General features: G+C 37.5%; 2 protein-coding genes across 2 annotated transcripts; one reads left to right on the top strand and one right to left on the bottom strand.

The window, feature by feature from the left end:
* The first annotated feature begins 951 nt into the window (after positions 1 to 951).
* Positions 952 to 1,877, top strand: LOC138869691 (uncharacterized). The gene is made up of 2 exons (XM_070147333.1): positions 952 to 1,104; positions 1,521 to 1,877. Exons 1-2 carry the CDS (start codon positions 952 to 954, stop codon positions 1,875 to 1,877), a joined length of 510 nt encoding a protein of 169 aa, XP_070003434.1.
* A 12,009-nt stretch (positions 1,878 to 13,886) lies between these two features.
* On the bottom strand, positions 13,887 to 17,276 carry LOC104211825 (8-hydroxygeraniol dehydrogenase-like). Its single transcript, XM_009760952.2, has 5 exons — positions 17,094 to 17,276; positions 16,832 to 16,948; positions 14,613 to 15,123; positions 14,345 to 14,498; positions 13,887 to 14,245 (listed from the first exon to the last, which is right to left on the bottom strand). Exons 1-5 carry the CDS (start codon positions 17,189 to 17,191, stop codon positions 14,043 to 14,045), a joined length of 1,083 nt encoding a protein of 360 aa, XP_009759254.1. The 5' UTR covers positions 17,192 to 17,276; the 3' UTR covers positions 13,887 to 14,042.
* Between the last annotated feature and the right edge of the window lie 7,076 nt (positions 17,277 to 24,352).

Here is a 24,352-nt window from a genome sequence, read left to right on the forward strand (position 1 = left end):
TGGACTTTGGAATTGATGTAGATTGTATCCCTATCTTTTGTGATACTACTAGTGCAATTAGTATGACCAAGAACCCAGTTCATCACAAAAGAACTAAGCACATAGATGTTAGGCATCACTTTTTGAGGAACAACTATGAAAAAGGTTTGATCACTGTGGAATTTTGTGATACTTTCAAGCAACTACCTAACATATTCACAAAGCTCTAAGTACAGATCACTTTGAAAGGACATTCTAGAATTATGTATGATTAAGATCACCTAAAAGGAACTAGTTCTAGCTCGAAAATTTGTTAGAATATCTGTGAATTTTGGACATAATTAGATTAGATTTTGTTCAGTGTCATACGTTCATCAGTATACTCTTGTCTCGTGTGCTAAAATCTCTCATTAATCTCTAATGATATTATCTTTATTTTCTTGGAAATTTTAGACTTACACAAGGGATTTCCTTAGTGAAGAACATGGTTCATCAAGATTGCATGGTACATACTCTCCACTCTGCATATTTTGGAATAATTATATTTGGATCATGATCAAAAGGAGAGTCCTATTTAATCCTAACCTCCTCAAGTTTATCCGTTACGAAATGTACCAGTTTCACCCAAAGAGAGTCCCAAAATGCAATAAGTTCTCAGATTCTATGGAGAGTCCTCAACGTCTATTCAAACTGACTCCCAGTTTGATAGACTCCTGAGCTTTCGAAAAAGCTGCCATTACCCAATCAAATTATCCCTCTTTAAATTGATTTGGCCATAGTCATTTCTTCACTTCTAATTTACAACTACCAAACAATTCTCTCTGTATGCTCTCATCTTCTAAACACACATAATCATCTTTTCTCATCCTCTAACTATCAATGTTTAACACATCTTAAAATCCCCCATCACTACCCAAAGAATCCACATCCACTCCTTCAACCACACTTATCTCTAAGAAAGGAAGATTCAAGATGCTTGCTCGTAAAGTAGTCATTGAAGGAGAACAAATCAAGAAAATCAATGAGCAACTGAAGGCAAGTCAGGCAGATGAACCCTACAAATCTCTAGATTCTTTCAAGTCTGCAGGTAAGGGTAAAGAAACTGTTTCATCTGAAATAGAGCAGGTAACAACTGGTCCAAATATTACATCCGAGACTATATTTGAGATTGCTAAAAATCTAGAAATAGGTTTATTTTGGTAGGAACTATGGATGGGGTTGAAACAACTAAGTCTAGGAAATTTGGTGGTAAAAATAAAAAGAAAAAAGAAAAATAAAGTGAGGGTGATCAAGGCGACGTGAGGGGAATGGGAAAAAGAGTGGCTGAATCTTCACCCACTCCTGCTAGTTTGACTGATAAAATAGGGGCTTTCGTAGTATGGAGTGAGGAATCTGCTGGATAAGAAGAAAGAATGAGAGAAAAAAAGGGGAACTGGGTGTTTGACATCTATAATCCAAAAAGGAAGAAAAGTTAGGAGTTAAAATCCCTGGAACTGCTATGGCAAACAAGAAGAGAAATGTTGCCTCTTCTATCTCTGTAGAGACTCCTCCCACAAGAGGAAGAGCTACAAGGAGTAAAAAGATGCAGAGTGAGGCTGAAATTGAAGGACTTGAAAGAAAGTAAAATAAAAAATATTGCAAAGGGAAATAAGAAGATGGTTGAGCCTGTTGAGGTAGTTGAAATTGAGGAGATGGAATTGGTGTTTCATGATAAAGAGGATGCAGAAGAGGTGGAGGATGTGACTCCAAAAGCAAAGAAAATCAAGACTTCCAAAAAGAAGTCTCCGTCGAAAACAAAGTCAGCAAAACCTTCTACCTTGGCAAGAAGAACCAGGTTTGCCATAAAATCTAGAAAAGTGAAAGTGGTGGAGGAAGAAGAGAGTGAAGAAGAAGAATAAGAAGAAAAAGAAAAAGAAGAAGAAGAAGAATCTTATATAGAGAAAGAAAAAATGGTTAAGTTTGGGAAAAGAACCATCTTGAAAGGAAGACTCCTCAGGGACTTGGAGGATAAAGACATGATGATGCTGCTGCAAAACTACAAATGCAGGGTTGGAAAGACATGGTCCTTCAGATGGATGGAATGCTTGCCAGAACTGAGATTATGGAGTTCATAGCAAATTGTGAGACCAAAAATGGTAGTCACTAGTATGGTAAAGGGGGTGACTATGAGCTTTGATGACAAGGAGTTGGAAGATTTTCTAGGAATGCTTGCTGAAGGGTACAATGACTACAAAAGGTTAAAATGGCCAAGCCTAGAAAACCTCCCCACCTTACTTGCCATTACAAGGATGTTTGGTGACAATGAAGAAGAGCTTTAGCCCAAGGCTGTATACAAAAGTGAGATGAAGACACCTCAGAAAGTGTTGTTTGAACTTGTTAACAAAGTTGTGATGCCCAGCCAGGAAAGAAGGCACATTGCCACATTCATGGACCTGGTCTTTATGGAATGTCTAGACAGTGGGAGGCAAATCAACTGGCTTAAGTTTATCATGCAGCTTCTTGATAGGGTTATAACTAGCACCAAAACTCATGCCATACCCTATGGTTTTATTCTCATGGTTGTACTTGCTAACTTCAAGGTACCCCTCAAGAAATGAGAAGTTGGTACTAGCAAGGATCACTTTGGGGCAAATGCTTTGACTGTATGTGACTATGAAGTCCACACTACTCCCAAAGAACCTAGTTCATCCAAGAAGGTACCTATAACAAAAAAATGTGAGCCTTAGTGCAGGAGAGTGGGGTTAAGAATGCTGAGATTGAGAGGTTGAAGAAGAGGTTGGCTGAAGTAGAAACTGGGAGGGATGCTCTCAGGGTAGAGATTACAAAGGAGAAAGAGAAGAGTGATGGCATTCTTCATGATATGCTGAAGCTACTTCAGGCAGAAACCAAGAACCTGGTCCTTCCCAACCTTGAAACCTTCCTAGCCTAGTTAGAAAAACTAGTGACCCTGATGGGATTTCTTTTGTTCTTTTTGCTCATGATCCAGTATCTTTATTATTCTGTATGATTTGTGGATGACTAGTATCAATGTTAATCAACTATTTTTGTGATCTAACCATTTGTGGATGCTTCTTAGATAGTTAATATCATTAGATTGATATATGATGCTTGACTCCAAAATTGCATTTGAGGTAGCCTCAGTGGCCATGAGTAATATCTAGTAAAATCTGGTTATCTAACATAATTATGCAACTTTTCGATGATTCTAAAAGGGGGAAGATAGGTTGTGCTTTTTACATTGGATTGTGATGTTTATAACCTAATGAACCTGGTCATTGATGATTAGTGACTTTAAAATGAAAAGTTTTCTAACATTGTGTTGATGTTGAGTTGAGTTGTAACAGGGTGTATGCTTATCAAAAGAATTGAGTTTGTCATCATCAAAAAGGGAGTATTTCTTGTCCCAAGTGAAGTTTATTTTGATGATTGACAAAGAAACTCAAGCATGAATAAGGTCCATACACAGTGTACACAGACATAGGCAGAATTTGGGCACAAGGCATGCATGTGAAGGAGATAAGATTAAGCGGTTATATCTGATATCTCCTGAATGAAAAGGTTGCATAATTGATAAGGAGAAGGACTCCTTACTCAAGAGAACTCTATCCTAGATACGAGATAAGTTAGAAGTTAAAAATAACTATAACTCTTCCACCATGGAAGATAATAGCATTAGAACTCTAGTTATTTCCTATTCTACTAACTCTATAAATTGCAGGATGTTCTCATTTACAGGTACACACAAACACTGAAGTTAAACATGAGTTGAGACCAAAATAGCAAGGCCTTTTGCAAACAATTCGTGTGTGATTCAAGTGTGCGAACCCGAAGTTACATTTCTATATATAATGCGGTATTACACCGCGCAATACTTTAAAGGTGTTTCTACCATTAAAGTATAGCATGGTATAATACCGCGATGTAATACCGTGCTATACCTTTTTGTGGGCCCACCAATTAGTCTCATACGGTTAACTGACATAACAGTAATTCAAATATATATAGTGCAGTGTAATACCGTGCTATACCTGTTTGTGGGCCCACCAATAAGTCTCCTACAGTTAACTGACATAATAATAATTTAAATGGGTATAGCGCGGTGTAATACTGCGCTATACATCAAAAAATTCAGCCCCTCGAGCTAGGCATTGCCTTATTTAAAGGCATTAGAATTTTATGAAAATCCATTCAAAAAAATATTCTAACTTCCAAACTTTTCTTCTTGTTATCAAGCATTTTTTATAATGTCTAAAGAGCTAAAAATAAGGGTTTTATTATATTGGGGGTGAGGTTGTAGTGGAGAATAACTCTGTGAGGTATAGTTTATCTCCACAATGTCATGTTAAATTGCCGCTTACAATGGAGTATGATAAATTGGTATCGTTGTTACGTAAAAAAATGAGTGTGAAGAAACGTTCGATTAGGTGAACCTTAAAGTAACCAGTAGATATCCCTGTTCTGTGACTCCTCAGGGGTTTGCTTGTTATTCTGAGTTTAACATCGAAGATGATGAAACACTTAGAGATTTTTTGTGGATTCTGGATGAATACAAGGAATTTATTGTAATAAAATTGTTGGAAATGTACGTCAAGGCTGAAGACGTTCGCAATGATGAGATTGCGCAAAGTAGGGTTAGCCCCCAATCATTGGGTGGTTATTCTAGAGCAATTTTAGCCTAATAGGTTCTGGCTGAAAGAGTTTGGCCGAATCGTAACTTATCTCCATAGGCGAATGTGAAGCGAGGAAATAATTTCTCTCCTATTTTACATAATCCATAAGACGACTGGTAAACTTAAATTTTCCTTTCTGTTACGATGTTTATTTTTTCTTGAATTGAATTTGTATTAACACTCATATTTTCCATAAGGGGTACCGTTAGGATATGAATTTTACAAGTTATGACCCCCACGCCCAGTTAGAATATGCGTAGTTCTGGCATGTTGGATCACGGTGGTCCATCGGGGAGTCATCACCAACAGGAAAATGTCCATCATGGAATGTCAACACAATACGAGTTGTAAGTGAAGTGATATAGCTATATGTGAAATATTGATCAATTTGAGTAGCTTATCATTTTGTTCTTTTTGTTCAGTGAAAGCGAGCAACTTGATGGTCCTGACCTCACTCAGTTGCCCGTAGACGACGTATTTACTCGTGATTTGGCAGATGCGCAGAGTAAGGAAGATAATAGTGATTATGACAACAATGTCGATGAGTCTGGAGATGACACACCCTTCCCTAACGAGGGTGATGATGAGAAGGAAGTGAATGTCGAACCTGAGATGACGAGGGAGCATGCTCCTCCACCTCCGCATTAGATCAAGAGTGTACGAGTCTCACGTGTCGTTTTATGAGTAGAATATTCCCTACCTTGATAGTTTGCCAAGTATGACGGATGTGGATGACCTCATAAGGGATGCTGACGAATTTTGGTCAGCAATATGGGATGAGTCTAGACCTACGGTGCTGGAAAAGGGCATGTATTTCCCGATAAATCTCACTTAACTAGGGCTATAAAAATGTATAGCATAAGAGAGTGCTATGAGATGAGGGTATGGGAGGAAACTCTGGAGGTATACAAGGTCAAATGACGTAGATACTTTATGGGTTTTAACTGGATGTTGTGTGCAATCAAGAAGGAAACAGGGTTGCGGAAAATGGGTAAATATATTAGCACCCACAAATGTGAAATAGACATATTCAATGAGAATCACTTCAACTTGGATGTAGACTTGATTTCTCTTGTCTTGATTCCACATTTGAAAGTGTCCATTAGGTACAAGATCAAAGAGTGTATTATATCCGTCTACGAGGAATATGGGTGTACTATAACCAAAAGAAAGGCATATCTCGGGCGCAAACGTGCATTTGAAATTATTTATGGTGATTGGGATAAGTCATTTTCATCTCTACCTAGGTACATAGCCGCACTAAAACACTTTAACCCTGGACTGTTGTTGAATGGAGGCATAAGAGAAGTCCGAGAATACCGGAATATATATTCAGATACGTGTTCTGGGTATATAAACTAGCAATAGATGGTTTTATGCATTGTCATCCGGTAATTTCTATAGACGGTACTCATATCTATGGAAAGTATGATATTAAGCTATTGATCACCGTTGCAGTAGATGCCAATGGACAAATATTTCCACTAGCTTTTGCCATCTGCACCAATGAAAGCGAACAGACGTGGATGCTACTTTTGAACCACTTGAAGCAGCACGATGTCAAACAACGTTCAGGTATTTGTCTAATATCTGATCGACATGGTGGTATATTAAGTTCTGTAGAACATTTGCTTGAATGGAAGGAACCCTATGTATACCATCATTACTATGTGAGTCACCTAAAAGCTAATTTACAGAAGAAATATCCCACCAAGGAATTGCATGATTTAATGTGGATGGCTGCAACTTAGCACCAGCAGTGCAAATTCAAGATGCGCATGGAAGCGATCCGGTAGTTAGATGAAAGAGCCTATAATTAGCTGATGGGATATGAGCTTCACAAGTGGACATTGCATGTTGATGGTGGCAGATGATGGGGAGACTTGACTACAAATATGTCAGAGTCATCCAACGGCTTATTGAAGTCTGCGCGTGAATTGCCTGTCACTGCCATGGTCCAAATGACATTCAAACAGATGGTGAAGAGGTTTGTTGAAAGGCACATAGTTTCATCAGAATTGATGGATAAGGTGTTGAATTTATGCCAATATCGATGAGAAGATTTGAGAAATATAGGAGGTGAGCACATTGGCATTCATATTTACAGTATGATCACGACCGGGGTGTTTTTGAAGTTCGCACCGCTATCCGCAGACACCGGGGGAATAATCTACACACCGTGAATAAAACCAACAGGTTGTGTTTGTGTGGGAAATGGACCATCTACCATATGTCGTGCGAACATGCCATGAAGTGCTTTCAAAAAACAGGTTTAAGGGCAAGCAACTATGTGATAGGCAATGCAGTGTTGTTGCATACGTAAACACATATAGTGGGTAGTTGCAGCAATTGGGTGCTGAGCATTATTGGCTACCAGAACCATTTAAAATGTTGTGTAACAAGGACTATTTGTGCAAGCTGCAAGTGCAAAAGAGAACGCATATACGGAACCAAATGGATGTTGGTGATACCGTTTATGCGGGTAAATGTGGCATATGCTCGCAAACAGGACACGACCGTCGTAAATGTCATTCATCTAGTTTGGATGGCGGTGGTAATCTAGCTCCTAGTGTAAGTTCGTCTAATGTGCCCAACTATTAAGGATACACCTAGTGTTTTCTTTTCATAATATTTTTTGTAATAAGTGTCGGTACTTATTTATGTTGCAAGATGTATCAAATAAAATTATGTTCCACAGCCTTGTTACATCTTATTATCTAACTTTACCTTTTGAATTAGGATGATGATATGATAGTTCCAACATTCAGCTTATTAGTGTTAGTAAAGAAGACCAATATGAAGATTGAAATTTCATAACATAACACTTGAAGAGAAAAAAGCACAACAACCATAACTAAAGTAACATACATGAAAATAAAAGATAATAAAAGGATAAATCAAGACAAGCACATCCTAGTACCAAGTAAAAAATGGATTAGTACAAACAGGATATACGTCTCCCTTCACATCCACATTGAAGATAGCATAGCATATCATGGTTAAATACTACGTTTTGTGTGAATACGTATAGCGCAGTTAAATAATACGTTTTGTATGTTGTCTTGTCGGTCTGAAAAGCTGACCGACTGCGAAAAAGATGTTTCATTTCAGAAAAAGTCAATATATATAGCGTGGTTAAATACTACGTTTTGTGTGTTGTCTTATCGGTCTGAAAAGCTGACCGACTGCAAAAAAGCTGGTCTGAGTCAGAAAAAGTCAATATGTATAATGCGGTTAAATACTGCGTTTTGTGTGTTGTCTTGTCGGTCTGAAAAGCTGAACAACTACAAAAAAGTTGTTTCATTTCAGAAAAAGTCAATATGTATAGCGCGGTTAAGTAATACATTTTCTATGATGCCTTGCCTATAAATAACAGGCGCATTCTAGTTATTTTCTACGCTTAACAATAACCAATAGCAAATATTTCCATAAATCTGAACCCCTTTATGTACCAAGGTGTGAGTGCGGAAAAAATGCATGATGCAAGATTGTTGGGATGATGGTGAAGTTGGACGCTGCTACTGGGCGTGTATGAACAAGTTTTATAGGGTTCCTGATGAACCTATTTGCAATTTTGAGGTATGGATTGATGAACCCTGTCAGCAGGAATACTACAAAGAAAGGTTGCAGCATCTTCATTATTTGACCTTGAAACACTGGGAAAGAGAGCGACATTCCAAACGAGAAGTTGCGGAGTTGAAGGAGAAACTCAAAGAGGTAGAAGAAGAAAAAAATAAGCTGGAAGAAAATTTAAGTGGTTGGAGCAGAGAATACAAGGCGGCGGTGACTAAACAATGACATGTACGTATTGAACATAATAGTGTATCTTTATGTTTCCCGTGTCATGTGTTTTTATTAGTTGTACTAAATTTAAGTTATGTTAAGTTTCTATGTCTGTGTTTGTGTTGTAGTGTTAAAATAAAGAAGAAACGGGGTAATAAAAACATAATGTGCATATTATGTAAGCATAAAAAATTATTGTTATTATTTACATAAAATACAAAAAAAATCAATTTATCCCACAATCTTTGTGCTTCGATGCAGCCGCTGGCCTGAGGCGCATCCCCTCCCACCCGGATACACTATCAGGATCATCCTTATCAGGTCACCTCTTTATATGAGTATGCGCTGCAGCATGATCTTCAGTTAGGCTGGTAGGGTCGGTAGAAGGGGTCGTCGGTCCATCTGCAACCTATAAAACAATAAGTAAGCTCAGTATATGAAAATGTATATTAGTAATGTACGAGTTAAGTAAAAAATATTTTCTTACCATGGTCTCGTCGGGCACCTGAATATAAGCATCCACGGTGTCCTCAGCATAGCAGAAAGTGGCATCCGTGATGGGCTGGGATGAAGCCTTAATAAGAAAATTAAAAATTAATTTATGGAAAATCAATGAAAAAAAACAAATTAAAATATAATAGTACTACAAACATACTTGTGCCTATGATAGATCCGCCACACCCGACGACAATGATCCAGAACTCAACCTGCGCCCACCATCCGCGTCTCGGATCAGCCCATCCTCAGCTGCGGTCGATAGGCCTGAAAAGAACTGCTCCTAATATCCGGTGAAGCTCCTGCCCATAATCAACAATGGATCTGATGGGCTCACCTGTGATGCTGGCAGCGCTAGCTGAAGGCTGTACGACGACATGCTGCTGGGATGCTCGTTTGGCTGAAGAATGTCACCTGGCAGATCAGCTCCAACCTCCTCATCAGGTGCCTTAACAGGTGCCTCAACGCCCCCTTGCTGGGGATCACCTCCTCGCCGGCCCCTATGACCCCGTGGGGCTTCCCTACCTCGTGGGACAACCCTGCATCATCCCCGTCCCCTCGGGCATGCGACAGGACTACCCTGATGGTAGTTCTCTGGAACCACATAATCAGGATCGTGATCTAAGCGCTCGCCCTCTCTGGCTCGCTGCAATGTCCGGATATCTAGCTCTGTCACCTGCCGACCATACTCAGCTACCGCAGGATCGCCAGCATGTTGCTGCATCTGTAGTCCCAACTGGCAGAATTAATGATGACCAATAGTCTGCACAACATTTAAAATATTAATTATAGAATGATATATCACAGTTATAAGTAAGAATACCAAAAACATACCAGTGCCTCGTGCCTCCCGTCGTATGGTCTATACCGACCGACAGGTTGATGAATGGGGTTCCCAATGAAAAGTCTGTTAACGCGGCGGTACCACGACGTATAGAGCTGAATAGTCATCGTATATCAGTGAAGGTGGGGGTGGAATCAGGTCAGCTTGCTTGTCCCAAGTATGGACCTGTGCCTCTAGCCATGCTACAAATGCATCGTCCGCCATTGAATAATCATCCCGTTGATAATGTATAGCCTCCCATATAGGCCCCCTCGGTAGATACTACGGACGGCCAAACTGGCGAAGTACCCGCTCTATGGCATGATGCTCCACAATATCGAGGCACATCAGCGGGACGGAAGTGCTCCAAATCAGTCGGCCGACCGAGCAATAATCGGGCAGGCCACCTATCAAGTCGTCGTTGTATGGTGTCTAGATGAACTATCAAATAAGAACATAAAAGTGAGTATGCGTAATACAAGTGAATCTATACCAAGTAAGTTTACGTACACATTTCTATGTGCGCCCTCCAGCATATCCAACACATCCATCACAAGGGGGAGATTATGATGAGCATCATAAATCGGTAATTTCCACGTCGGAGAACCCACCTCCTAGCTAAAGGGAGAAATGTGCTACATCCAGAGGTAATGGTGGTAGAGGTGGCTACAACTGCAGGAACCGCTCCCAGGCCCAAACCTAACATACAAAGTTGACGTAAAGTTTAAGATAAATTTTGACTAGATAAAATTGGAAGTAATAAACAGAGTATTCGAATATGTTGTCATATGTAAAAGTGGTAGAAAACCATATACGTCGCTCTAGGTGACCATGCTCGCCCGACACAGATGCCTGTACATGTAAGCGAGAACAGCAGCACCTCAGTTGTACTGGGGTAAAGCATCTAGCAGCTGAAGATGATGTAGAAATCGCAAACTCACTAGATTTCCTGAAGTGTTTGGGAACAAGACCCTCCCCCCCCCCAAAAAAAAAGAAGGAGCAGCACCAACCTCGTGTACCGGTGAATATGTAGATCATCTATCTCGTCAGTGATGTCGAGGTGCAATATCTCCAAATGTTGTCTAATAGCTGTCAAACCCATGTGACTGGCCCTTGAATGTACAGTCTCATCCTGTGGCCTGAAACTAGTGAGCTGCTGCAGCAAGTCCAAATACTGGACACACGACATATATCTCATACCCTGAGGTAGTGCAACGGGCAATCCATCAGCAAGCATCCCATATAAAACCTCAACATCCTGCAGTGTGATGGTGGCCTCGCCAATGGGCAGGTGGAAAATGTGTGTCTCCGTTCGCCACCGCTCTATCGAGGTCGTGATCAGAGACCAATCGAGATGCAGCCACCCAATCTCAAAAATCCTATAGAATCCCGGGGATGGAAATCTCTGCCCCTCATAAAGTCCCACAAGTCGTCTACTCTCCTGGTGCGGAGAGTCTGGGCCAGTAGCTCTCCCTCCTATACGTAGGCGGACCTATAACCGCCCTGTAACACTAATAGCTCATCGGAAACAGGTCCAGGATGCACATGCGGCACGTCCATTTCGTCTACTGTAAATTAAACAATATTAATTGTGTGTTTGTTTTGTAAATTAAATAATTATTTTTTAATTGGACATAGTATATATCTATGGGTTCCAGGCGTGATATTTGAGGCCCAGTAGCACCAAGCTATCCTGAATTCTTATGCGTGTTAATTTTAATATTTTTATAATTTTGTGTGTTTGTTTTGTAAATTAAATAATTAATTTAATTGGACATAGTATACATCTATGGGTTCCGGCTCGATATTTGAGGCCCAGTAGAACCAAGCTATACTGAATTCTTATGTGTGTCAATTTTAATATTTTTATAATTTTGTCTGTTTGTTTTGTAAAATAAATAAATAATTTTTAATTGGATGGAGTATATATTTATGGGTTCCAGGCTCGATATTTGAGGCCCAGTAGCACCAAGCTATCCTGAATTCGTATGTGTGTCAATTTCAATATTTTTTTAATTTTGTATGTTTGTTTTGTAAATTAAATAATTAATTTTTAATTGGACGGAGTATACATCTATAGGTTCCAAGCTCGATATTTGAGGTCCAGTAGCACCAAGCTTTCCTGAATTCTTATGTGTGTCAATTTTAATATTTTTATAATTTTGTGTGTTTGTTTTGTAAATTAAATAATTAATTTTAATTGGATAGAGTATATACCTATGGGTTCCAGGCTCGATATTTGAGGCCTAGTAGCACCAAGCTATCCTGAATTCTTATTTGTGTCAATTTTAATATTTTCATAATTTTGTATTTTTATTTTATCTATCAATATAATAGATACTTAAACTACAGGTATTCTACGCTAAAAGACTCTACATTTTACTACGCTAAAAGGCTCTACATTTTACTACGCTAAAAGGACACTAGTCTTTAAAAAAAAAAATCTAAACCAAATAAAAATAATAAATATATTTTAATTACATAACATTCACGAAATTACATATAAAACAGTAAAAAAGAAATTTTATGAACATTTTTATTAACAAAAAATGATTTCTCAACTTTTAAATATTTTTTTAAAACACTAATATCTTAATCCGGATAAAAATAACATACTAGTTTAATCGCAAATAAAACACAAAATAACATGGAAACACATTCAAGACAACTAATATGCATTATTATACGAGTTTCGACATAAACTAAATCGGAATACCTCCATTTATGTTTTTAGAAAAGTCGATAAATTAAAATTTTTAGCCAAAATGAGGAAAGCACAATAATAGAAGGCTTGGGTAGGGTGTAAGACCTACAATCTTATCTTTTTATATGATGGGTGGGGTCCAGTCGGATTATTTTTTGTAGAAAAATAGGGGGGACCGCGGTTTTCATTTTTTTTTTTAAAAAAGGCACTGGTTCTATCGTTTGGGGAAGAAGAATGGCATTTTAAGGAACAGGTATTGCGCGGTATTATACCGTGCTATATATAATGCGGTATTATATTGCGCTATACTTTAACGACAGAAACGCCGTTAAAATAGAGCGGTGTAATACCGCATTATATATAGAAATGTAACTTCTTTTTTTAGCAGTAGAAACGTATTTTGAGTCCAAAACCATAACATCCAAAAATCACCCCCCTCTTGTGTGGTATTGAAGTATAAAACATCAAAAACAAAAAAGAAAACCAAAAATTTGGAAATGGATTTGTATGGCCAAAAGATATCTTTGATATGGGTAAGCCACGTCAGCATTATTATAGCCTTTGTCGACTGTCATGTGCTTTCACTAAGGTCCCCACAAAGATCGGCCTCGAGGCGAAGTAGCCTCAAAGCAATGAAGGATTTGGTCAAAGAGTCAGCGAAGATTAAGGTCGCGAAGTTACCGTGGATCAAGGTCGAGGTCGAGCATCTTAGATATAGTTATAACGGCTAGTTCTAAGATAAGACATAAAGGAGAATATTCTAGTGAATATTCTCTGCACATGTACTATTAGGGTTTTCTAGAAACATGTTCCTTATAAATAGAAAGAGAACAATGATAGGGGCACATGAGATATTCATTTTAAAAAAAACACATTAACTTTATAGAGGGAATCTGATCCTACTGCAAACATACAAAAATAACTTTTTTGCTAAGATTCTTGTCTAGCATTTTTCGCCGGGTCCAAGAACAACCTAAATGTTCAAAGGCTCATCAATCATTCATCATTGTTAGAAAAAATATCTACTGATCTCATCCCTTTTCGGATGACTCACATGCTTTATTTACTTAAATGCATTTATTGTCATTTATTACTATTTAATGCCATATTTCGCCTTTGTGGATCATTGAATGTTATACTCACTACCATCCGATCAAATATGCTAGTTATTTATTATGGTCCCGTTAACTTTATCTTTAGAATATTATTTTTAACTATGATTATCTCTTTTTCATTTAAATTTAATTTGTTAAACTAAGATCGATATTTTTTGTCAGACAGATTGGCTCCGTCTGTGGGGATTTCTTAGTTAATTTTTTAATTTTTTTTAGATCTACAGATTCTGCAGATTTGTGGCTCAAGAGAATCTTGAGAGTCAAAACTTCTGACTCCTTTCTTTGATACACAAAACATAAAGAAATAAATACCAATAGGTGCATACTAAACAAATACATAAGCCTATATATATGGCAAAATACATTATGCAATCCGATTCTTAATAGACTAACAAACAGTACACATGGTCGGCCAAATTCTAGTTTTCTTGCCCCAATATACAGAGATATGAGACAACAAGAAGTCCAGTGTCTTAACTCTTGTTCAATGTATTCCCAATGTCAAGCACAAAACGGTACTTAACATCCGATTTCGCAAGACGCTCCATAGCTGTATTCACATAGTCCATTGGCACGACTTCAACATCTGGTGTAATGTTATGCTTTGCCGCGAAATCTACCATCTCTTGTGTCTCCTTTATCCCTCCTATGGCACTCCCTGCTACTAGCTTCCTTCCTGTTTATCAAATTATATAACTTTTGTATCAATATCAAATTTTGTTGGTTCTAAAAAGAATGCATGGATATGTAGAAACAGTTGATTCAAGAAACGTACCTAAAAGCAAGGGAAATACAGGCAACTCTAGTGGTTTATCTGGTGCGCCAACTATTACAAGCTTCCCATGAGTTTTTAACAAATTAATTAATGGAAGAAGAGGGTGAGCTGCAGAGACTGTGTCAATGATGCCATCAAGCGAGCCCGTTGCAGCCTGCGTACATGTATAAATGAAAATTACTATTCTTATATCAAACTCCCGTTTAATATTGAAGCATAGTTGATTGATTGATCGATGTATACTAAAGTCATGAGTTATAATATTCACCTGCATTTGGTCAGGGTCGCGACTAAGCAAAAATGAATCCGCACCTAAACGCTCAATTGCTTCTTGTTTCTTACTAGCAGATGTACTAATAACAGTCACTTTAGTTCCAAATGCCTTGGCAAATTTCACAGCCATATGGCCAAGGCCACCAAGACCAGCAACACCAATATGCATTCCAGGTTTGTCAAGTTCAAAATATTTCAAAGGACTATAAGTTGTGATTCCAGCATTTAGCAATGGAGCAGCTTCCATTGGCAAGTTCTCCGGCCAATGAACCACGTAGTGCTCGTCCGTTACCATGATATCGGAGTAACCTCCATACGTGGTGGTTCCATCGGTGTAAATACTATTGTATGTCATTATATGATCGGGACAGTAAATCTCGAGGTTGTTGTCACACTTTTCACATTGGCGACATGATCCTACCAAACATCCAACACCTACTTTGTCACCAACCTTAAATTTCTCCACCTTGCTACCAATCTCAGTTACCACACCAACAACTTCATATCTGGAACAATTTACAATTTCAAAATATCAGTCGTATTAGATATGAACTGTATTGATATCTATCTTGCAATTTGATCTCTTGAAAAAGATAAATGCAAATTCAATTATGATTCAATCTTTCCCATTCCATTAAAGAACTATTAAAATGGAATTAGCGTAACCATTTGCCAAGACAGACACTTTAGTTTTCTCCTATAAACCTTGATTTGGCTTAAGTAGAAACCTTCACGTCAATTATAAGAAGATGCAACAAAAGGAAAAGTACAAGTTTTGCAAGAATTTAATTTCAATGCATTGACGATGTCAAAAATATATGCACGATAGATCAATTATAATGTAACTATACATTATAGGAAAATAATCTTTTTAGTGACCAAAAGTCTATGTTGCCCGATATGAAGACCTACCTTAAATCTATATTTTGACGCACTTGTTTACCTTTTGTGGCAGGATTAGTCGCCGCCAAAAAGCTAATAATAAGAAAATTAGATTGTGTCGGCTTAGACTATCTCCAACCCTAACACCAAATTTCATACCAAAATGGTGTAACATCAAATTTACACCAACCATTACACCATTTTTTACACCAAAAAAATAATATTTCTTCTCTCTCTTCTATATTATATTATTATCTTCTATTTACATTTCATTTTTTATTTCCTTTAGACAAATACTATCTTTTTTTTTCCATAATCATTATATATAATTCACATTCACAACTTATATAATCATTTATTACAAAATTATTTTAAAGGATAAATCAACTAAAAATGAAATCATTGATAAAAGATAATTAAATAAATATTACATCATAGTCAAATTTATTTAAGTACCACATAAATATTTAATTTTCGCCTCTATTCTCCCATAAATGCTCGATTAATGCATTACAAAGTGCGAAATGCGCATCTTTATCCTTAATTGTTTTGTGTCGAGCTAAAAATTGCTTAAATCGGGGATTACTAAACTTATGTTTTATGTTTTTTAATGCAATTTCAATTTTAATGTATCCTCCTTTTATGTACTTTAATTATAATGTATTTTTATTTTATGTATTGTTAATTTTGTTTTTTAAATTTTAGGTTTCACTTTTTAATTTTAGCAACATTAGATATCTTACATTTGCATTTTTTATTTTTAAATAATGGTTATATTTCTTTTTATACAATTATAATAATAATATAATAATAAAATTAACTTATAGTTTTATATAAATATAATATATACAAAAATTAATATATCAAAAAATAGGATATAAAATTAAAATTATAAAAATCTTAATATAAAAATTAATTATATACACAGTATATGATAAATTAAAAGTCCAAAAAATAAAAAGATGAATAAAATAATAATAAACCAAATTTGGTGTGATGAATAGTGTTGCATCAAATTTGGTGCAACACTATCATACTCTATAATGGTGCAAGATTTGGTGTTCCATTGAAGCAAAAAAACACCAAATTGGTGCAGCTTGGAGATGGCCTTAGTTCGCCAAAAGGTAAATAATGTGCCACAGGACGCCGCTCCAACCGGCGATATAGACTTTTGGTGGTGACTACAGTAGCCGTCACAGAAGCTCGTCACTAAAAGCTATGTGTCCTATCACACATTATCACGAGTTAGATTAGACATCTTAATACATCATCATATACAACTTAAATTCATATGCAAGGAAATAAATAAAAAGTAAGAAAATGGAAACTAACCCAGGTACCATTGGATATATGCTAGTGCTCCATTCAATATTCTTGAGCTGCTGAAGATCAGAATGACAAATTCCACAATACATAACTTTGAACTGCACATCCTTCTCACCCGTGGCTCTGCACCCATAATTAATCCAAACCAAATTACCCCCATTTTAGAGTTTTCTATAGCCATAACACCACTCATAAAACAGAGAAGCTGAATAAATTTAACTAAAAAAAAAGGCTAACTAAAATTTGGGATAAAAGAATCAAATAATACCTTCTTGTAAAGTTGAAAGGAGAAAGAACACCAGAAGCATCTCTAGCTGCCCATCCAAGGGCCTTTACTGGGTGTTCATTCTCATATAGTTTTGCCATTTTCTTAACTTTTGTTTTTTTAGAGAGATGACAACAAATTGAGTAGTAATTAATTACAGTAGGAAATAGATAGATAGTGGAGTGGTTGGCTGTGGATATTATGTATATATAGGCCTTTGATATCACCTAAGGGACAATCTTCCTTCGATCTGTGTGGCAAATGTGCTACGTGTAAATATATGCGTGAAGAGCTTTATAAGATATATCATAAATTCTCGTGATACACTCGCTTTTGGGCTTAAAGCTGGCGTAGTCAGAGAGACAAGTCCGTGAAATCTATTGGATCAAATCGAATAATACGTGTCATGAGCATGGATTGTGACACAAGTAATCATATGATCTTCTTTTTTTAATAGGATTCGAACATATATCAAAAAGGGAGAAAAAGGTGATTATATTCCTCTATATAAGTTAATTAGGGCAGGGACGGACCTATATGGGAGGTGATGGATTCACGTGAGTCTATGCTCCCCTCCCTAAATTATGTATAGCACTTATATTTTTTTACTTTTATTCTTAAATAAGCATGTGTGAACTCATGCACAAGTGCGCATTATTCTTTAAAAAGAAAGTTTTCATTAATAATGCAAATCACGTATTTACGGGAAAATAAAAATACATAAAAAGATTTACGTAATAGGATGAATGGAGAATTTTTAATAGTTTTTAGCTTGTTATATATTAATGAGAGTTTGCTCGTTAAATTAGGTCACCGTAAAAAAAAATCTTATTATCGAATCATATATTGCTAAAGATATTATTGTACCTATACTCTTAAAATCTTAGATACGCCTCTGAATTAGGGTTAACCAACTTTGAATTCTACACAGCTTTTAGAAGTCAAAATTGTGCGATATGCAATCAATTATTTGCACCTCCCCCCACGACCGTTAAGTCCTGAGTTCGAGTCGCACTGGAGGGGAGGTATGAAAACACTATAGATCCTTCTAAATTGGGAAGGAATTTGAAAAAAAAAAATCATTTTCCAACTCTTCTTCGCTTCTTATTATATAATAGCTTCCTCTGTTGGAAATATTATACATAATATACTTCCAAAACCAATCAGAAATAAAAAGTGACAAACAATAATCAAAATCAAATAAAACAAACTACTACTATAATGACTTAACTGTGTGTCAAATGAATAAATGCAGCGTCGACCCTACCACTTGTCGGTGGGATATTTTTTTCCCCTCGGAAAAGATTTTCAGCTTCTGAATTGATGATCCAAACCTCAAAATAACTTTAAATATACTTGTCATTTTAATGTTCATATACAAGTCCACTTTTATAATTGTTAGAAAGATAGAATTCAAGAACGATCTCGATAGCGTGAAAAATCACTATCGTAAAGTGATATTGCACGTATACTGTTTAGGGAAACACATGCAAGATATTTCAGGATTCAACAAAGCTAATGAATGCAACAAAATGACTTAGAGCCTTGTCACACCTCCTTTTTCACCCGCGCCACCTCAAAGGGGCGCAGAGGGAATTTTTTCAATTAAAGGACAATCGAAACAAAATTTCTTATTTAATTCAGAGTCGCCACTTGGGAGATTTGTGGTGTCCCAAGTCACCGGTTGAATCCCAAATCGAGGAAAAGATTGACTCTGTATTACAGTCTGCGAACCAGAAATTCGGATAAGGAATTCTGTTAACCCGGGAGAAGGTGTTAGGCATTCCCGAGTTCCGTGGTTCTAGCACAGTCGCTCAACTGTCATATTCGGCTTAATTATATGATTTTTTTACAATTATGAACCTATGTGCAAATTTTAACTTTTAACCGCTTTTATCATTATCATTATTATTTAACGGAGATTTGCAACTTTGTGAAAACACATCTCGAACCACGTCACATCAATGTACTCGTGGTTATCGACACATTTCGACTCCGTTGAGATTTGAATTTGGGTCACATAAATGTGCACCCGGGTTTAAGAAAGTAAATTATTAAAGGCGCGCCTAAAGCGATTAACGCGTTGTTATTTTGGTCGAGGCCGTGAAATTCACTAAACGACCCGTCCCGAATTCTAAATGTTTTATTTTACCCCTTTATTGAGGGCCCCGCAATTTATTCATTTATTTGGCGAGGCTCGTCTCATCTATTATTTATTTTAAAGGGAAAATCCTAAAGTAACTATGATTTCTATTTTTTGTTGATCTCTAGTAAAAAAGGTCCTAATCGATTTGTTACGGGGTTGGTGCAGACTAATTGGTTATGATGTACCAAAGCCAAACATCGGGCTTCGAAACTGGCCATCCGTATGTCTCAGCCCAGGCCCAAGCGCATACAGTCATAAAATGGGACCTGGGCTGCTCGTTTATTTATCTGGAGACTACACCTCTTGGGGGGAAAGAAATGGTTAAGCCCACGTGACTAAGCCAAACACGGTAGTTCAAATTTGAGCAAATGACCAGTTAACAATTGTTCTAATGCATTATTCAAATGTTGTTGATCAGATTAACGCCTTAATAGCTAAGGGGAACTTATCAAGTTTAATGGACAAATCCAATAGACGTGCACATTCTGATGTTTACTAACATTCTTGTACTAACTTGAAAATACTACTTCAAACTGATATATCAATTGATGCTTTAAGGTATTAATCATATGAGGTTACAATTAACTAAGTGGCTGATTGATATAACTATTACAAGCTTTAGCTTTAGGTGAAGGTGGATCAACCTATATTCATATTAACAACCAGATTACCTATGACCAATTCAAATAATTCGCTCAGTTGGTGCATCCCAGTAAAACTACCTTACCTACAGAAATCCATATTTCAATCCACAAAATGTAACTAGCATCTACTGCACAATAAACGAATCACAGAAAAACTTTCAGAATAACAGAACTATCGAACATGCAAATCCCAGTTAATGAGGAACACAAGTTCTCATGCTACCTAACAGTCTGTACCAGATGATTGCTAACACAGTCCAATTGCAGTTCAAATTATACAACAGTTCTGTTCGAATCTAGTTCATATGATTACAAAACTAATTTTGTTCCACACAATTGAACTAGAGTCTAAGTTCGAATCATAGACAACGAATCAATTAAAAAAACGACAGAAGACATTTGGTCAATTTCCATTGATTTTTATGTTTCAATCATGCGAAGCTACAGTGAGAGTCTCGAGTCGTGTACTTGAAAAATGGAATTTTAATAGAGGCAAAGATCAACAGCAGCAGTACAATAGCAGACCAAGAGACAATCAAACAGTAGCAGATGCACATCCCAGGAACTTGAATCACAACCCAGAAAGAGTTTGAAACCAAACGAAGATGAGAATTTAACCACAAATCACTCGAATTCACCCAAATTTACTTGAGATTGGACTTCAAATTCCCTAGGACTTCACTGTTTCTGAATGCCTTTTAGCTCTCCCCCCTTCTCTCAGATTCTCCTCCAGATTTTCAGAAAATCTCTTATCCTCTCCCAAAACTCCCAAAAAAAAGTCTCTTTCAATGTCTAAACCTTGCTCTATTTATCTGCCAAAAAACAGACACTTCCCCTTCTCAAAAGCAATTAAACTAATACCACCACCATCCTTTTGCCCATGATATTCTCTTACAGCCCATTATCATGTGTCTTGAACCAAAGGCATGGGTAGCTTATTATATTCCATTAATCCCCATGCTATTATGTTTTGTTCCCTACTAATACTAAACAATTCATTCGTTTAATGGTACTTTAATATTTTACTGACATCGCACTTAAACTAGCCAATTTCTGAATTTTTCAATCCCCAAAATACCCTCCTAAAGCCCCTGGAATCACTATCCTACCCAATCCCTTTCACTCTGCATTGAAACCTTCAATTATAACCTATTCAAACCTACCCATTAACTTAACTGAATCCAACTAACTACCACAACTATAATCAATTCAAATCAGTTAATAATCCAATCAGCAATTCAAACTAGAACTCAGGTCAGATCAAATAGCATAAATACTAATGCATGTGAACAAAATCCTATTGAACTACCAAGGTCAAATTTCAGACCATGATTAGCACAGATACAGGGGGATGACTAACTAAGTTCCCAATTCTAAATCAAACAAGATGCATGAAATAATGTCACACACTGGATGGGCACAACTGCATTTATAATGTAAAATGGCGAATAACAAAACAAACAAGGAATCAGACATCACAGAAATGAAGCAATTCGAACCAATATTCATGATTCTAAATTAGCCTTAAACACAAAAATGTAAGGACCCTGAGGATATACTTAATGGAACCCTACGGCTGAAAACAAAACAAACGACACCAATCAACTAGAAGAGAACTACTAAAATACAGGCATAAATAGATTAATCGACGAAACTATTTAAAACACATGTTAATCAACAGCAGGAAACTGGACCAAGAAAAGTTTCAAAAGAGGAGGGGAATTAATTGACAAACGTAGCAAGGAAAACTAATTAGGAAACAACAAACAATAATTAGAGAAGAAAAAGGAAAAGAGGAGAAATGCCTCAAAAATCAGAAACCCAAATGAACTCCGTTCTCACTCACACTTTGTCTTGAAATTTTGAAGCCAAAACGGACCTTAATCGAGTGTTCTCGACTGAGAACACTCGAATAAAGTCAGCTAACACCTCAAACCTTTAACCTCGTACACATCCTGAAGCTGGTTCCTCTAGGGTTTGCCTTCGATTTGAAATTTGAAAGGCTTTGACAAGATTTGGACAGAACCTGGGTTAGATTTGGGACGGGGTTAGCTAGGTGGTTCAGTGGTGTGACTTCGGGGTTAATTAGATGAACTAGGGTTCTGGTCCGATTTTCGATCTGATATTCGAAACAAACGGCTGGGATTCGAGGGTGACGGTTAGAGGGGTTAGGTTGGGGAGGTCGAGGGGAAGCTGTGGTGTAAATTTGGGGTTGTTTGGATGAACTAGGGTTAGGGGCCAGTTCTTCGATCTAAGATTCGAAGAACTCGGGGATGATTTGAGGGCGATGGGGTGGGGATTCGGAAAGAGGATGGTGAGGGGGTTCCATGGTGTAATTTTGGGGCTGTTTGGACCACCGGAACCGCCGTGAGGTGATTTCCGATGGGCGGAGGACGGTGGTTGAAGGCAACGGACATGTTTGGTCTCTGAAGCTCAGAGACGAAGGTGAAAGGGGGGTTTGGTTTAAGGGGCGTGGGGGTAAGGAATCAAGGTTATATACGGGGGGGGGGGGTTAATCCTGGCCATTGGATCAAGCCCGACCAACGGCCTGGATCAATTCATTTAACAGACACGGCGTCGTTTTGGAGTAGTACTGGGGCGGGGTCGATCCGGGTGCAAGTGGGTCGGGCCAGGGAATGGGTAAGGACGGAGTGATCTGGACCGTTGATCCAGTGAGATCAACGGCCCGGACTGAGACTGGCAAAAACGACGACGTTTGGACGGTCGTGTTGCCAGCCTAATTGGACCGGGTAAACAGGGTATTTGGACTGGGTTGCAAAGGGGTTATTTTGGTTTGGGCCTGGTCTACTTAATTCAAAACTGGCCCAGTCCGACTTTCTCTTTATTTCTTCCTTTTCTTCTATTTCCTTTTTAATTCCTAATTACCAACTAAAATCCTAATTATAAAATTGACAATCATATGAAATTAAATATCAAATAAAGATAAAATCACACAATTCGGACATTAAATGCAAAGTACATATTTTTTGGGGATTTTTTCATTTTGTAAAACAAACCAGTTCAATTAATTCCTAATCGTAAAATTAAATCCTAAATGGGCACGCAACACATATTTTTGTATTTTTCTTAATTAAAGTAGAAATAAACATGCACGGACAAAAAATACAACTAAATCACACACAACACAAAACTAGTTTATTTTGGATTTTTGTGGGAGTAGCTCTTGTAGGGCAAAAATCATGTGCCCACAGCTTCCCCTCTTTGTCCGAAAACACGAAGAGTTTTCGTGCAAAGATAAAGTGAGCGGATACGAGCGATTTTTTGCCCGTTCGGCTACTTCGTGTGAAGCATTTTTGAAAGATTTGACCGAACCTCTGCTTCAAAGGTTTCCTACATATCCCTCGCTAAAAGGGAATCAGGTCAATGTAGTTCGGGAAGTTTTGGTAGCTGGGACTACCATGGAGCTATGGATTTACTGTTACTGTTGTTGTTGCTGCTTCCGCTACTTACTTGACCTCCTTGTTACACCTTGATAAAAATAAAGAAGTTATACTAAGCTATGGTCTATGAATTACAAAGATTTATTCTCAAACTTGGTCATGTGACTGTTGTTGCCTTGTTGCTTTGCTGTCTTGCTGTCTTGTGTTTCCTCTGATGTTTCTTTGCTTCTGCCTTGACTCGTATTCTCTCTTGATTGCCGAATTTGAACGGCTTATTTCCTTCTTGTGAGCTTCAAATTATTTTTCCTTCGAAGCTTGAACTGCCATCTTCTGATTAGTGTTGCCTTTCTTCCGACTTCTGAATTTTAACCTATGCTGGGGATTTTTGTTGTAACCCTCTGCTTTTCTGACTTCAAACTTCAATGTATTCCCTTGTTATATGGGTGGGCTCCCAACTTCAAAACTTGAAAATAAAATGCCATTCCTTTCTTCAGGCGGGCTCCTGACCTCAACAACAATTTCGAAAATAAAAGCGCAATTCCTTTCTTCAGGCGGGCTCCTAACCTCAACAACAACTTTGAAAATAAAAATGCCATTCCTTTCTTCAGGCGGGCTCCTGACCTCAACAACAACTTCGAAAAATAAATCGCCATTCCTTTCTTCAGGTGGGCTACTGACTTCAACAATAACTTCGAAAAATAAATCGTCATTCCTTTCTTCAGGCGGGCTACTGACTTCAACAACAACTTCAAAAAATAAATCATCATTCCTTTCTTCAGGAGGGCTACTGACTTCAACAACAACTTCGAAAAATAAATCGCCATTCCTTTCTTCAGGCGGGCTCCTGACCTCAACAACAACTTCGAAAAATAAATAGTCATTCCTTTCTTCAGGTGGGCTACTGACTTCAACAACAACTTCGAAAAATAAATCACCATTCCTTTCTTCAGGCGAGCTCCTGACCTCAACAACAACTTCGAAAAATAAAGCGCCAATCCTTTCTTCAGGTGGGCTCCTGACCTCAACAACAACTTTGAAAATAAAAGTGTCATTCCTTTCTTCAGGCGGGCT

Source organism: Nicotiana sylvestris, chromosome 5 (assembly GCF_000393655.2).
Source record: "Nicotiana sylvestris chromosome 5, ASM39365v2, whole genome shotgun sequence".
Taxonomy (NCBI): domain Eukaryota; kingdom Viridiplantae; phylum Streptophyta; class Magnoliopsida; order Solanales; family Solanaceae; genus Nicotiana; species Nicotiana sylvestris.